The sequence below is a fragment of the Ruditapes philippinarum genome, unplaced genomic scaffold (genome assembly GCF_026571515.1).
Source record: "Ruditapes philippinarum isolate M1 unplaced genomic scaffold, ASM2657151v2 ctg394_1_1_1_1, whole genome shotgun sequence".
Classification (NCBI taxonomy): domain Eukaryota; kingdom Metazoa; phylum Mollusca; class Bivalvia; order Venerida; family Veneridae; genus Ruditapes; species Ruditapes philippinarum.
This window is the reverse complement of record NW_026864337.1, coordinates 263-14,717: the sequence shown is the minus strand read 5'-3', so window position 1 is coordinate 14,717 and position 14,455 is coordinate 263. Positions and strand designations below refer to the sequence as shown.

General features: G+C 34.4%; 2 protein-coding genes across 2 annotated transcripts; both read right to left on the bottom strand.

Moving 5' to 3' along the window:
* Window positions 1-2,837: 2,837 nt before the first annotated feature.
* LOC132725247 (uncharacterized) lies at window positions 2,838-9,741 on the bottom strand. The gene is made up of 3 exons (XM_060710342.1): window positions 9,056-9,741; window positions 4,506-4,685; window positions 2,838-3,650 (listed from the first exon to the last, which is right to left on the bottom strand). The coding sequence occupies exons 1-3, from the start codon at window positions 9,309-9,311 to the stop codon at window positions 3,472-3,474; spliced, it is 615 nt and encodes a 204-aa protein (XP_060566325.1). The 5' UTR covers window positions 9,312-9,741; the 3' UTR covers window positions 2,838-3,471.
* A 1,158-nt stretch (window positions 9,742-10,899) lies between these two features.
* LOC132725240 (uncharacterized) lies at window positions 10,900-13,458 on the bottom strand. Its single transcript, XM_060710335.1, has 3 exons — window positions 13,362-13,458; window positions 11,665-11,844; window positions 10,900-11,109 (listed from the first exon to the last, which is right to left on the bottom strand). The coding sequence occupies exons 2-3, from the start codon at window positions 11,831-11,833 to the stop codon at window positions 10,928-10,930; spliced, it is 351 nt and encodes a 116-aa protein (XP_060566318.1). The 5' UTR covers window positions 11,834-11,844; window positions 13,362-13,458; the 3' UTR covers window positions 10,900-10,927.
* Window positions 13,459-14,455: the final 997 nt, after the last annotated feature.

Below are 14,455 nucleotides of genomic sequence, written 5' to 3'. Positions count from 1 at the left end.
CCGTCCGGCCGTCCGTCCGTCCGTAAACTTTTACTTTAAATGACATCTCCTCATAAACCACTAAGCCAATTTCATCCAAACTTCACAGGAATGTTCCTTTGGTGGTCAGCTTTAAAAATTGTTCAAAGAATTTAATTCCATGCAGAACTCTGGTTGCCATGGCCACCAAAAGAAAAAACTTTAAATATCTTCTTTTAAAAAACCCTAAGAGCTAGAGCTTAGATATTTGGCATGAAACATCTTCTAGTGAGTGTCTACCAAGTTTGTTCAAATAAAAGCCCTGGGGTCAAAATTGGCCCCGCCCCAGGGGTCATTGATTTTCCCTATATGCATATAGTAAAAACTTAAAAAATCTTCTTTTAAAGAACCCAAAGAGCTAGAGCTAAGATATTTAGCATGAAACATCTTCTAATGAGTGTCTACCAAGTTTCTTCAAATAAAAGCCCTGGGGTCAAAATTGGCTCCGCCCCAGGGGGTCATTGACTTTCCCTATATGCATATAGTAAAAACTTAAAAAATCTTCTATTAAAGAACCCAAAGAGCTAGAGCTAAGATATTTAGCATGAAACATCTTCTAATGAGTGTCTACCAAGTTCGTTCAAATAAAAGCCCTTGGGGTCAAAATTGGCCCCGCCCCAGGGGGTCATTGATTTTCCCTATATTCAGTAATAGTAAAAACTTAAAAAAATCTTCTTTTAAAGAACCCAAAGAGCTAGAGCTAAGATATTTAGCATGAAACATCTTCTAATAAGTGTCTACCAAGTTTGTTCAAATAAAAGCCCTGGGGTCAAAATTGGCCCCGCCACAGGGGGTCATTGATTTTCCCTATATGCATATAGTAAAAACTTTTAAAAAATCTTCTTTTAAAGAACTCAAAGAGCTAGAGCTAAGATATTTAGCATGAAACATCTTCAATGAGTGTCTACCAAGTTTGTTCAAATAAAAGCCCTTGGGTCAAAATTGGCCCCACCCCAGGGGGTCATTGATTTTCCCTATATGCATATAATAAAAACTTAAAACATCTTCTTTTAAAGAACTCGAAGAGCTAGAGCTAAGAAATTTAGTATGAAACATCTTCTAATGAGTGTCTACCAAGTTTGTTCAAATAAAAGCCCTGGGGTCAAAATTGGCCCCGCCCCAGGGGTGTCATTTATTAACTATATGTGTATAGTAAAAACTTAAAAAAACTGCTTTTAAGAAACCCAATGAGCTAGAGCTTAGATGTTTAGCATTAAACATCTTCTTATGGGTGTCTACCAAGTTTGTTCAAATAAAAGCCCTGGGGTTAAAATTGGCCCTGCCAGGGGGGGAGGGGGCTCATTGATTTTCCTTATATGTGTAAAGCAAAAACTTAAAAATCTTCTTTGAAAAAAATCCAATAGCTAGAGTTTAGATATTAAGCATGAAACATCTTATAGTAAGTGTCTACAAAGTTTGTTCAATGAAAGCCCTTGGGTCAAAACTGGCCCCGCCCCAGGGGTGTCATTTATTAACTATATGTGTATAGTAAAAACTTAAAAAAACTGCTTTTAAGAAACCCAATGAGCTAGAGCTTAGATGTTTAGCATGAAACATCTTCTTATGGGTGTCTACCAAGTTTGTTCAAATAAAAGCCCTTGGGTTAAAATTGGCCCTGCCAGGGGGGGGAGGGGGCTATATACCATCATGGCCCTCTTGTTTTTTTATCCTGTTCTCTAAGAGGCATCGATTATAATGGAACTTTGTGCCTCTAGGGTCATGTGGTTTAATAAGCCGACTTTAAAGCTGTTGAACATAACCTATTTGGGTTCGAAACTTTATGATTAGGGGTGACTATTGCAGATTTTTTAAGACGCTGACTTTAAGCTGCTTTCTCCTTCCTGCTGGTGTTTTGAACCTCACTCCTCTCACCCTCCCCAGCGACTTTGGATTCTTACAAACAGTTGTTGCTTCTACTTCGGTGCTCATTTTGGCCCAATAAAATGCACAGAGGCGTACCAGAGGTCTTCTTCCACCAGGAAGGCTAGAATGTCTTATTAGATAGAGTTAATGTTGTTTAAATGTTAACCAAAATAGAAAGAAAATATATATGACCAAGTAATAAAATCATGAATATTTTCATCACTACAATTCTCAGTTGAACTTGAAACTCTTGATATATTTCCAGAATGGGAGAGTGAAATTGTCCGTTGTTTTTTTGCCAGATGCTTATTTATCCTTGAATGAATTATAGGAAGATATCTTTCTCCATTATTATTCACTATGCCAATTCTATAAATGTCAGTTATATTTTTAATCCATTGAATACTATATACAAGCTCTTCTTGGCTTAACCCTAGTTATTACTTGATTTGCTGGAATTTAATAATTGTTCACCTGAACTTTGATTTCACTGGAAAAGTACTTGTTCCTGGCAGATATAAATACAATGTTCTTGAACAGTGCATCATGGGTACACAATTCAGGCATTTGTCGGAAGTTCATTTTTATACACCCAAAAGGACTCTTACTTTAAAGAACCAATTAACTTGGTGCTAAATTCACAGTTGTTAGGCTTTCATAAGTTTTGAACTTGCACCCATGACACTGTATGTTGTATAGATAACTATATATAACCCTTAGCCTGCTTAATTTATTGATGGACTTGTCCTACATCAATTTTAGAAACTGCCCAGTAACAGTTTAGGGGATATCAAGATGAAAACTTAAGTCAGTCAGTCAACAGTATAAAGTCAGCTGGCTGACATGTTTCGATACTGGTGGTAGTGGCAGATCACTGCAGGTTCCAGTAGGTTATATGGTTAGCAAATATTTTTGAAGAGTATTTAGATAAAACCTTTAAACCATGAACAACAAAATACTGATATTATTTATAAGAAAAAAAAAATGATTTAACAGTAGCTGTTATTCTCAATAATTTAAAGGCATGCAAAATGGGATTTTTGTACAGTCTTTTTCAATTTAAGTGAACTGGATTGCCTTTCATAGGAAGTCCTAAGTGTGTACATAAAATTAACTTTAGGACTAACTTAAGCCATTTAAATAAATGTTTTTATCTTCAGTCAAATAATGTATACTGTATACTATAAATAAATGCATTCTCCGGAGAAAGGTTAAGAAATACTACGACATACTTGTTTTATTCGCAATGTGTAAATGCCTAACATCATTGCTGTTCAGAAATCAAGAGTCATAGGGGTCTTAAGTTTTCTTTTTTAATAGGGGACGTTTTCTTTGAAACGCAAAATTGTCTTAGTTTTGGTCATAAGACTGATTTCAGACTTAGGACTTTCTATAATTTCAGACTTGGGACTTTCTATGAAACCCAGACTGGAATATCATGGTGTCTGGATTGCAAAACAGTTTAACAGGGTTTCCTTTCGAAAGTAAAACAAGCCTGGAACAAACAATAAGCATAGAGTATGTACAGAATGTATGTTACGGTTATATGCCCTTGTATTAGCATCAGTACATTGCCGCTACTGGTACAATTTATTTCAAGTCCGGATACATTTTAGCTCCAATGCAAATACTATCCACTAGAAATATTGACCCAGTAACCCAGGACAACAGCCACGCTATCACAGTAAGGTAAAATCCAGCATGGAGAGAATAACCTTCCAACACCAGTTCTACATGAAATATCCCAAACGCTAATACTGCGAGAATACCTGAAAACAGAACAAACTATTGTACTTTTCTAGCTTTAACTGCCTCATTCTTTGAACCTTATTCTGCATTTGTTGGAAAAAGCTCATATTACTGTCCTGTGTATTTTTATTTTTTTTAACTCTGTCCATTATTTAGGAAAATATCAATCAGAATATTAACTGAATAAAGAAATTTCGTATGATTATGCATAAAATCGCATAGGTTAAGACATCCTGTCATTCACTGTGTCCGTTTCATAAGGATTGGAACATATCTTAGTTCCATCTACTGCAACGTCCTGATTCCACCCACTTACCTTTGAAATTAGTTTAGCTTTTAACAATGGCAATAACAAAAAGTTTGTTGAATATGGCCAAGGGCCAAAAATCAAAAAATGACATGAGTACATAAAAATACAATGCTATATGCAATACAAGAGCATATTTAATTAGTGATATCAGTACTTTCATTTACAGAAAATATATCTAATTTCTAAAGTTGTACATGTATGTATACGTTTTCTTTCTAACTGAGCATAATAAATATACATAGCAATATTTTTAATCAGTGCATGGTATCTGCTACTTAGGAGAATGACAAATTATTGAAAATATTGTTTGCCGTAGAACTTTCTAGGAATAAACTGTGTTCGATTGTTTGAAAGTCTATGACATTATGATAAGAAATGGTACTCATCTTCTACCACAACATGACATACATGTAATTTACATATTCTAAAATGCTTTGCTGTATCCACCACGTTCAATTCCAAGGTCGTGTGCAGATGTGCGAAAACATGACATTACACTGCGGAATTTACGGACATCTATTTATTACATCAAGATACAGTTAGCTTTTAACAGATAAAGAATTACCTGTTAGAAAAGCAAACGTCGCAGATATGAACCCCAACACCATCTGTTGTTTCTCGTGCTTCCATTCTTTCAACAGGCAATGTTTTACGAGTATCAAAAGAATTCCAAGAAACATAAAGGCTATACTAGCAAACAGAGCATACTGTACCACACGTAGGTAATATGCCATTCTTTGAGAACCTGGAATGTAGATACAAAGGATTGTACATGTAGTTGGAATAATAATTCGAATTGATAACCTTTCTAATGAATGCTTTTGTCCCGGTAACATTGTAATTACGTTTGATATACATGTAATTATAAAAGCTGGCAAGGTCTTATTATTGCAATATTAGACAATCCCCTTCAGACAAAATAATAATTAATTAATCATAACGTTTTTATAATCCCCCTATCAGTTTAGATTATTTAGAATATTAAGGAGTACAATTACATGTACAAATTAACACCAAGCACCGTATTATGTTATATGTCTAATTATTGTCGTATTCGTGATCTTATATAAATACATCATCACGTTTTCATGGTGGTGCATGATATATATTATATTATATGAGCCGCGTCACGACAAAACCAACATAATGGGTTTGCGACCAGCATGGATCCAGACCAGCCTGCGCATCCGCGCAGTCTGATCAGGATCCATGCTGTTCGCTATCAGTTTCTCTACTTGTAATAGAGTTGGTAAGCGAACAGCATGGATCCTTATCAGACTGCGCGGATGCGCAGGCTGGTCTGGATCCATGCTGGTCGCAAACCCATTATGTTGGTTTTGTCATGACGCGGCTCATATATATTATACATACAAATAGCCAATCCTTCGATTTGAACCGAGATACAATGTGTCATCGCGACAAGACGCCGCACGACAACGCGCTGTTTGGCGTGCATCGTTAGCGACACCATGACGACTAGACGAAAGTCCGACAACGCGCTGTCGACAAGACGAAAAGGTGATAATATGGAACGCCTGGACTGTCTTATGTGTAGAATGACTGATATACATGGTTAATTGTCATTATGTTGTGTCCGAGATACAATATGCTGGGTCAAAATCCCAATAGACTGGGTGGAAATCCAAATGCGTTCAGTTATTGAAGTGTTATGTTGTGTGCTGATTACATTTTATTCAGTCAAGTCAATGTATTGTCGGGTGCATAAGTCGTTCTGTTCAGTTCTTAAAACAAACAGGCATGTGGTAATACAGTTATGTTGAGTTAAAAAGATATGTTGTAGGCTGTGACAGCTGATATGTTTCGGTTTAAAATAAGCTCTTCTCATCATGTTCAACCATGAAAATAAAACAGTTGTGTGGTACTATCATTTCGTTTGGCTGAGGCAGTGTATTATTGGGTGATACTTTTTATTATTTTCAGTTGCAATGACATGATGTTGGGGTGCTTTATTCAGACTGTTCAGTCGAGAAATAGAACTGTTGAATAGTACTATCATTATGTTCAGTTCAGATGATATGCTGTTTGGTGCAGAGGTCATTCTGTTTCAGTAGTGAACAAAACTGTTTTATGATACCGTCATTATGTTTAAGTTCAGATGATATACTGTTCGTGCAGGGTCATTATGTCAGTAGTGAACACAAACTGTTGTTGATACCGTCATTATGTTCAGTTCAGATGATATACTGTTCGGTGCAGAGGTCATTATGTTCAGTAGTGAACACAAACTGTTGTGTGATACCGTCATTATGTTCAGTTCAGATGACATACTGTTCGGTGCAGGGGTCATTATGTTCAGTAGTGAACACAAACTGTTGTGTGATACCGTCATTATGTTCTGTTCAGATGATATACTGTTCGGTGCAGGGGTCATTATGTTCAGTAGTGAACACAAACTGTTGAGTGATACCGTCATTATGTTCAGTTCAGATGATATACTGTTCGGTGCAGAGGTCATTATGTTCAGTAGTGAACACAAACTGTTGTGTGATACCGTCATTATGTTCAGTTCAGGTGATATTCTGTTTGGTGCAGAGGTCATTATGTTCAGTAGTGAACAAAAACTGTTGTGTGATACCGTCATTATGTTCAGTTCAGATGATATACTATTCGGTGCACAAGTCATTTGACAATGCGCTGAGTGGTCATACAGTTTTGTTGGGTTCATTCGGATATCTTCGCGTCAAACAAAATGGCGGGCGGAAGCAACTAATTTCCATAGGTCAAGTCCAGGCTAATGACCACTAAATTGCCAAAACAATTTTCTTCCCCGTAAATACCATTGGGAGCTTAAAAACGTCATTTCCATAAATTGGACAGATCGTATGGCATATTTAATACCCAATGGGTATTTTATCAAGTTTATTTATGACTATACTATACTGTTACAGTAATGACTATATTATACTGTTACAGTCATAATGGGCACAGTATATAAAACTTAAAATATGGGTAAGGGTAGCCTGTTCAAGTCACACATGACCACCGTAAATAAAACTTGAAATATATGTGTTGGTAACTTTTTAGACTCTTAAGTGGACACATCAAACGAAATTTAAAATATGAAACATAATATACAAGTAAGGCAAACTTATTTGAGTCACACATGGCCACAGTATATGGAACGTTAAATATAAGTATGGAAACCCCATTTGAGACACACATGACCACAGTAAATGGAACAATATATATCAGTAAGGGTAGCCTAATAAAGTCAAACATGGCCAAAGTAGTAAGAAAATTCTATATAAGTAAGTGAAACCTAATTGAGTCACACATGGCCACAATATATTAGACATAATGTTTAAGTCAGGAAAATGTATTTGAGTCTAATTTTATTAGGTAACCCTTACTTATATAATATGTTCCGTATACTGTAGTCATGTGTGACTTCAAATACATTTCCCTTACTTAAACATAATGTTCCATATATTTTGGCCTAGTGTGACTCAATTAGTTTCCCTTACCTTATAAAGAATGTTCTTCATAATGTGGGTATGTGTGACTTTATTGCGCTACCCTTACTTATATTTAATGTTCCATATACTGTGACCATGTGTGACTCAAATAGGTTTCCCTTACTTAAATATTATGTTCCCATTTTTTTGTGGTTATATGTGACTCAAATGGGTTACCAACACATATATTTTTAAGTTGCATAATTATGAATGTGGCCATATGTGACTTTAATAGGCTACCCTTACTTATATGCTCCATATACTATGGCCATGTGTGACTCAAATAGGGTTCCCCCTTACTTGTATATGATGTTTTATATTTTATATTTCGTTTGCTGTGTCCATTTGTGAAACTCTTATAGGTTACCAAACAGATAAAGTTTAAGTTTTTTTACGGTGGTCATGTGTGATTTTTAACAGACTACCCTTACCATATTTTAAGTTTTATATACTGTACCCATTATGACTGTAACAGTATAAGTATAGTCATGAAATAAACTAAATAAAAATACCCATTGGGTATTTAAAAGTCCAATTTTTATGAAAATAACGTTCTTAAGCCCCCCAATGATATTTTGACAGGGAAGAAAAAATTGTTTTTTGGCAATTTAGTGGTCATTAGCCTTCGACGTGACCTATGGAAATTAGTCGCTCCCATCTTGTTCCCCGAAAATATCCGAATGAACCCAACATAATCGTGGTATCACACAACAGTTTGTGTTCACTATTTTGAACATAATGACCTCTGCACCGAACATTTTATCATTCTGAACTGAAACATAATGATAGTACCAAAAAACCACTGAACATAACGACCTTTGCACCGAACAACACATTGACTTGACTGAAGAAGATATAATCAGCACACAAGATAATGATAGTACCATTTAACAGTTCTATTTCACGACTGAACAGAAGGAATAAAGCACCCCACAGCATGTCATTGCAACAGAAAATAATAAAAGTATTCACCCAATAATACACTGCCTCAGCCAAACAAAATGATAGTACCACTCAAAACTGTTTATTTTCATGGTTGAACATGATTTGAGAAGGCACCAAACATCATATTATTATAACCGAACATAATAACTGTAAACACCTACAACATATCTTTTTAGCTCAATATAATTGTGTTACCACATGCCTGTTTGTTTTAAGAACTGAACATAACGACTTATGCACCCGACAATACATTGACTTGACTGAATAAAATACAGTCAGCACACAACATAGTACTTCAATAACTGAGCACATTAGGATTTCCACCCAGCATTTTGTATATCGGACTCAACAGAAAAACATTTAACCAGGTATATCATTCATTCTTAACATAAGACAGTCCAGGCGTTCCATATGATAATGATATAGGTTGTGCTGTCGTTATCGACAACTCAACGCGCAAAGTGTACCAAATCAGCCATCATACCATAAAGTGAAATTTAAGAGACAAATGTATGATGCATTGTTTTCTGTAGTATATTTAATTTCACATAAGTAAAAATTTCAATATTCCTCCATTACGTAAGGAGCCCATCCTAATGCTATTTCCAACAAAATGTATTTCGCAATTGCATCGGAAAACTTGAATATTGAAAAAAAACAATATTTTGAATTATTCTTTTGCTGCTATACTTACAAATATCAGTAAAATCATAACAGACGGAAATCAAAGTCTCTTTTACTTTGACTACATTCATCCCAATCGACTGGGAATAGGTCCTTGTTGTGTCATTGCAAAACTTCCACAACCCACCGTGACCTTGAAATTCTACGTACTTAGAAACCTGCTCGTTCTTATACTGCCACTTATCCACGCCAATCGCCACTGCTAGAAATAAAATAGCGGTTAATGCTGGTATAAGCCCGATAAGCCCCGCCTTCGGTGACATCATCAAAACTCAATTATGCACGTGAGATTGGTACATATAAAAGTTTCGTCTGGTTTAGGTACATTTATAGATATTTACACCGTTGTATTAACCGGATGGATTTATTTTGTCTTTCATTTTATTTTTAAAAGCATTACATTTTCATCGTAACCATAATCATTCGGCTAAATTGATAGAACAAAAACAACACCAACAACGAACGCACTGAAATATTATTACATATGACACGTGATCGCAGTTGTTACATTATTACCAGGATATCTATTCTTAATTATTCACACAGAAATATCCGATTATTTAGTTTTTCAAATCCCAACCATTTCTAAACCATTCCATTAGATTGATGTACTCTCTGTTTAAAGTAACACGAATTTGAAAAGTATTAATTCCCTTCTATTCAAAGACATAATATATTTTATGTCTAACATAAAAGTATAGACATTCCATATATCAGTTTTACTAATATCCGGTCATAAAACGCAATAATTTTGTATCTAAAATAAATTTAATCATAAATAAATATTTTTATCAATATAAGGCTTAAAGCCCGCTTATATCAATATAATAATCAATATTATCAATAACCGAACTTCATATCAAGTAATTTTTGATATATCAAATTTGTAAATAGCTTTTTTACAAAACCATTTAATCACATCTTAAACAGCTTTTGTTGAAAAATACGTAATGTGTAAAATAAACATTTTGTTAATTTAGCTCTTTATGCGTTTTAATAAAAAGCGGGTGAATAGCACATTTACAATATTGATTTGTAAATTGAAACTACCATGCACATCTTTAACCCTTTTCTCGCTGTCTGTATTGGTCTTGTTTTCTTTTTTTTCCCAAAATTGACAATCTTAATAACATGAATTTTCAAGATTCAAATTTTGCAGTTCATCCTCTCTCTAAAATAATCAAAGAAGTTTTTATGAAGAGGGCGCGGGTTTTATTGTAAAATACCCTAATATCACTTGTCAGTTATGACCCCTTGCTACACAATAGCATTTTTACGTAGATCTATATGCCAGTTAATCATTGCGTTGTGTAGATGTAATTACTGCCTTACTGCTAAATTTGGAAAGTTTAAAGAACAATTTACGGGGCATAAATGCCATAATTTCGGTCAATGTTAGGCCTATTATTTCACAGCTCCAAATACATTACTAATCTACCAAAGTGAAAAAGGCAAAACACATGTGAACATATCTTTATTCTAATTTTTTGGAGATTCCCGAACATTCTTGGCTCAGTTAAACAACAATATCCTAAAATAATACATGTTGAAATTGTGATCTGTTAGATCTCAAAGTTACCCTATAATTATTCAAAATAGCCAATGCAACAGGGTTGTTCACCACAAAGAATATACAGGATTAAGATGACATGCTTCAATTACAACTATTTTTCAATAACATACAAACCCAATGATAATATCATCAATTTTTATTTGCTTACGAAATATACATTAAAGAAAATATAATTCAAGTATTTTAAAATGAATAGAAATAAACCAGCACACGCTTTTATCTCTTTCCTAAAGTACCATTTTGTTCCAGCAAAATGTATTGTAAATGCAGTTTATATTGACGAAAGAAATTCTTATTTATCAACAAAACCTATGACGTCATATCCGGGTACATTCTCGCTCCGATACAAAGGCTACCCGAAAGAAACAAAACCGAAGATATCCATGATAATATTCCTGTTGTCAAAGTCAGATAAAAACCGGCATGGGGACTAAATCCTTCATATTTAACCTCAACGTTATACACACCGAACGCCACTATAGCCAGAGCACCTGCAAAGTACAACAAGGTATAACTATTCAAAGTTTAGAGGTCCATGAGCAAAAACGTTTTAAATGGATACATCAATAAAGTAAAAGTTTTGTATGATAAGACTGTGGTTACCACCATCTTCATCATCACCATCATCATCATCATCGTCAGCGTCATCGTCATCGTCGTCGTCGTCGTCATCATCATCATCTTTTTCTTCTTCGTCAGCTTTTTTCTTTTTCTCATCATCATCATGATTATCATCATCATCTTTTTTCTTCTTCTCTTCTTCTTCTTCTTCGTCATCATCTTTATCATTATCATCTTCTTCTTCCTCCTCATCTTCTTCATTATCTTCATTACTGTCTTCTTTGTCTTATTCGTCAGCTTCTTTTTCATCATCATTATCATCATCATAATATTTTATTTCAATATCTTAACTTATCACCCATGCTACATTTTAAGAGGACCTAAATCCACTAATATTAATTAAGCAGCTAAATAAAATCAAACTATTAATAAATATTCTTTGTATGCTAATAAACGAATCCCTCCCAATCTGGATTTACATGTACCTGAGAAAAAAGCCAAGGCAGCAGATATAAAACCAAGTCTGATCTGTAATTTCTCGTGTATCCATTCCTTCAATATGAAATACTTCACCAAGATTCCCAGGCAGGCTAGAACAATACAGGCGAGAGCAGCAAACATAACATTCTTTACTATATTGTTGAACTTGGTCATTCTTGCTGTGACTGAATTAAACAAAATAAAACATTGAGATAAATTTGTGTCAATCACTAAAGAATATCTTACACTGACACACATTTTTCTGTCTAATATATCATGTAAACACGTTATGAAACTAATTATATATCAAATAAAAATGTCATAATAATGTTGTCTCTTCGTGTTTTCGCTTTTTTCGCATTTTCGAGGCAACAAAGCGAAAATACGACAGAAGGAGGGCGAAAATACGACACATAAAATATTCGTATATTCGCATTCCATCAGTCGTATTTTCGCTTTTTTCGCGTTCAAAATACGAAAATGCGAAAACACAAAGAGACGACAAAGTATCACTTTGTCGTCTCTTAGCATTTCCGCATAGTTACATTTTCGCATAGTTACATTTTCGCTTTTCCGCATTGTTACATTTTCGCATTGATATATTTTCGCATTTTCGCGTTCCGGTTGTTCATGCGAATGGAGACATCAATTCATTATTTAATAGTCCTATATAAGATGTTGTATTCACGTAGAAGTATAATATAAAAGTATCACCCCGCTTCTTACACATATAAAATAATTAAATAATATAACGTTAAGGCTTTCAGATTGTTTTGAATCAATTAATGCAACAATTATTATAATAAATATAGTAATTTGTTCCTACCATCTTTAGATTATCAGTTTATTTTGCTGACGGGTGTGACATGATACTTACGATAAAGGCACTGCCCGCACTCATCTTAAAAAAGTTATGTCTGAGATTGAGGTGTATTTTCACAGGAAAACATTTTATAATGTCTGTTATTCTAGTACTAGAATGAATAGTACAATAAATGTCATTAGCTGTAACGTCCCCATGTCCCCATGCGCATGTGCAACCGGAACGCGAAAATGCGAAGATGTAACAATGCGAAAAAGCGAAAATGTATCAATGCGAAAATGTAACAGTACGAAAAAGCGAACATGTTACAATGCGAAAAAGCGAAAATACGACAGAAGGAATGCGAATGAACGACAGATTTTATGTGTCGTATTTTCGCCCTCCTTCTGTTGTATTTTCGTTTTGTTGCCTCGAAAATGCAAAAAAGCAAAAACACGAAGGGACAACTCTTCGTGTTTTCGATTTTTCGCATTTTCGAGGCAACAAAGCGAAAATACGACATGGCGTAAATCAGCCACCATATGTAACTTTATATTGCTTTAGATGATACTGTGTACATTATTATTCGTTTTAGAGATTTTTGACAGGTTAAATGACCCTATTTAAATGGTTGTTTGAAAATATAACCTGATCGACTCACAAGGCGTGGGTTACATTGCAAACAATCGTTTACATAATGCCATTTAAACTGCCAGAAATATTTACAGCGAATTTATAAAACAGCAAACACAGCAAAAAAGAGATTTCTTCATAAATTGACAGCAGCCGTGTATATATATTAAAGCCATTACACTCGTAAAAGGTCACGATTTTATCCAATGAAAAGTAATATTACGTTACAAACTTGCGTATTATAATAATTGTGAATAATTTACTTACAAACGTCAGCAATGTCGGCGCATGATGTCGGCGAAGTTTCCCTGACTGTTTCAGACTCCAGACCAGAACCCGTCGACTTAGAATAAGTCAAAATTGTCCGGTTTGCAGAATTTCCCATAAATCAGCATATCTTTCATGCTCAATGTAAAACCGTCAAATCATCGACTCTGTCCTGCCATTTGGTCACACCAATGGCTAATTGATAAAAACAAAATAACCGATTGCTGCCGGAATTAACCCACTATTCCCTTCTTTGTGGCATTTCTGAATGCAGGGCAACCGTAAATTCAAATAAGGAAACCGAGTCAGCGTTTTAGAATTTTTATTTTAAATCGTTTGAAGAGATTACCAAGTGATGAGCCATATTTTCCTCAAATTTCGAGCTATCATAGAATATCAGTACAAATCAGAAGAGCCATCTTCAATAATATACTTGAATAAGTCCAGTTATTTGCACGTTTACAAACGGCGTCAACAAAAGTAATGCTTCAATATACCTTTTCATAAATTAAAAACGTATTGTTTAATGACACAGACAGCGATGAAAAGAACACTTTTTTTTCATAGGTCAAACACTCTGACCGAAATCTCCTTTACACAAGGAAGTCGCCGTCAAACATTCTTTCTGAAAGTTCTAAACACTAGAAAATCGCTGGGATGAACGCAAATCTTTCACAATTCGAAACGTGTCTATGCCGAAACAGATTTATCCGTGAAATCGAAATATACGAGAAGTACTGTCAAAGAAATATAGATTACCACGCCAATCACTCTTATTCAATAATGATAACAATAAAATATCATCACAATAGCATTATAATAATTGATTAATTAATTAAAAAGTCTACCAAGCTCATTGTACTGAATATCTGACAAAAAACAAAAAACAAAAAAAAAAAAAAAAAAAACAACAACAACAAACTTTGTTATAGTTAACTTCTGAAAAATAGAAATATAACATGTTATTAAGTTCACAAATATAAAACTTAAAAATAAAAACAGCAAAAACAAACAAAAAACAACGATTTTATATAAAAAATCCAATAGCATTCGGTACTCCTTAAAGTTAAACCTACATGAATCGAAATGTCACT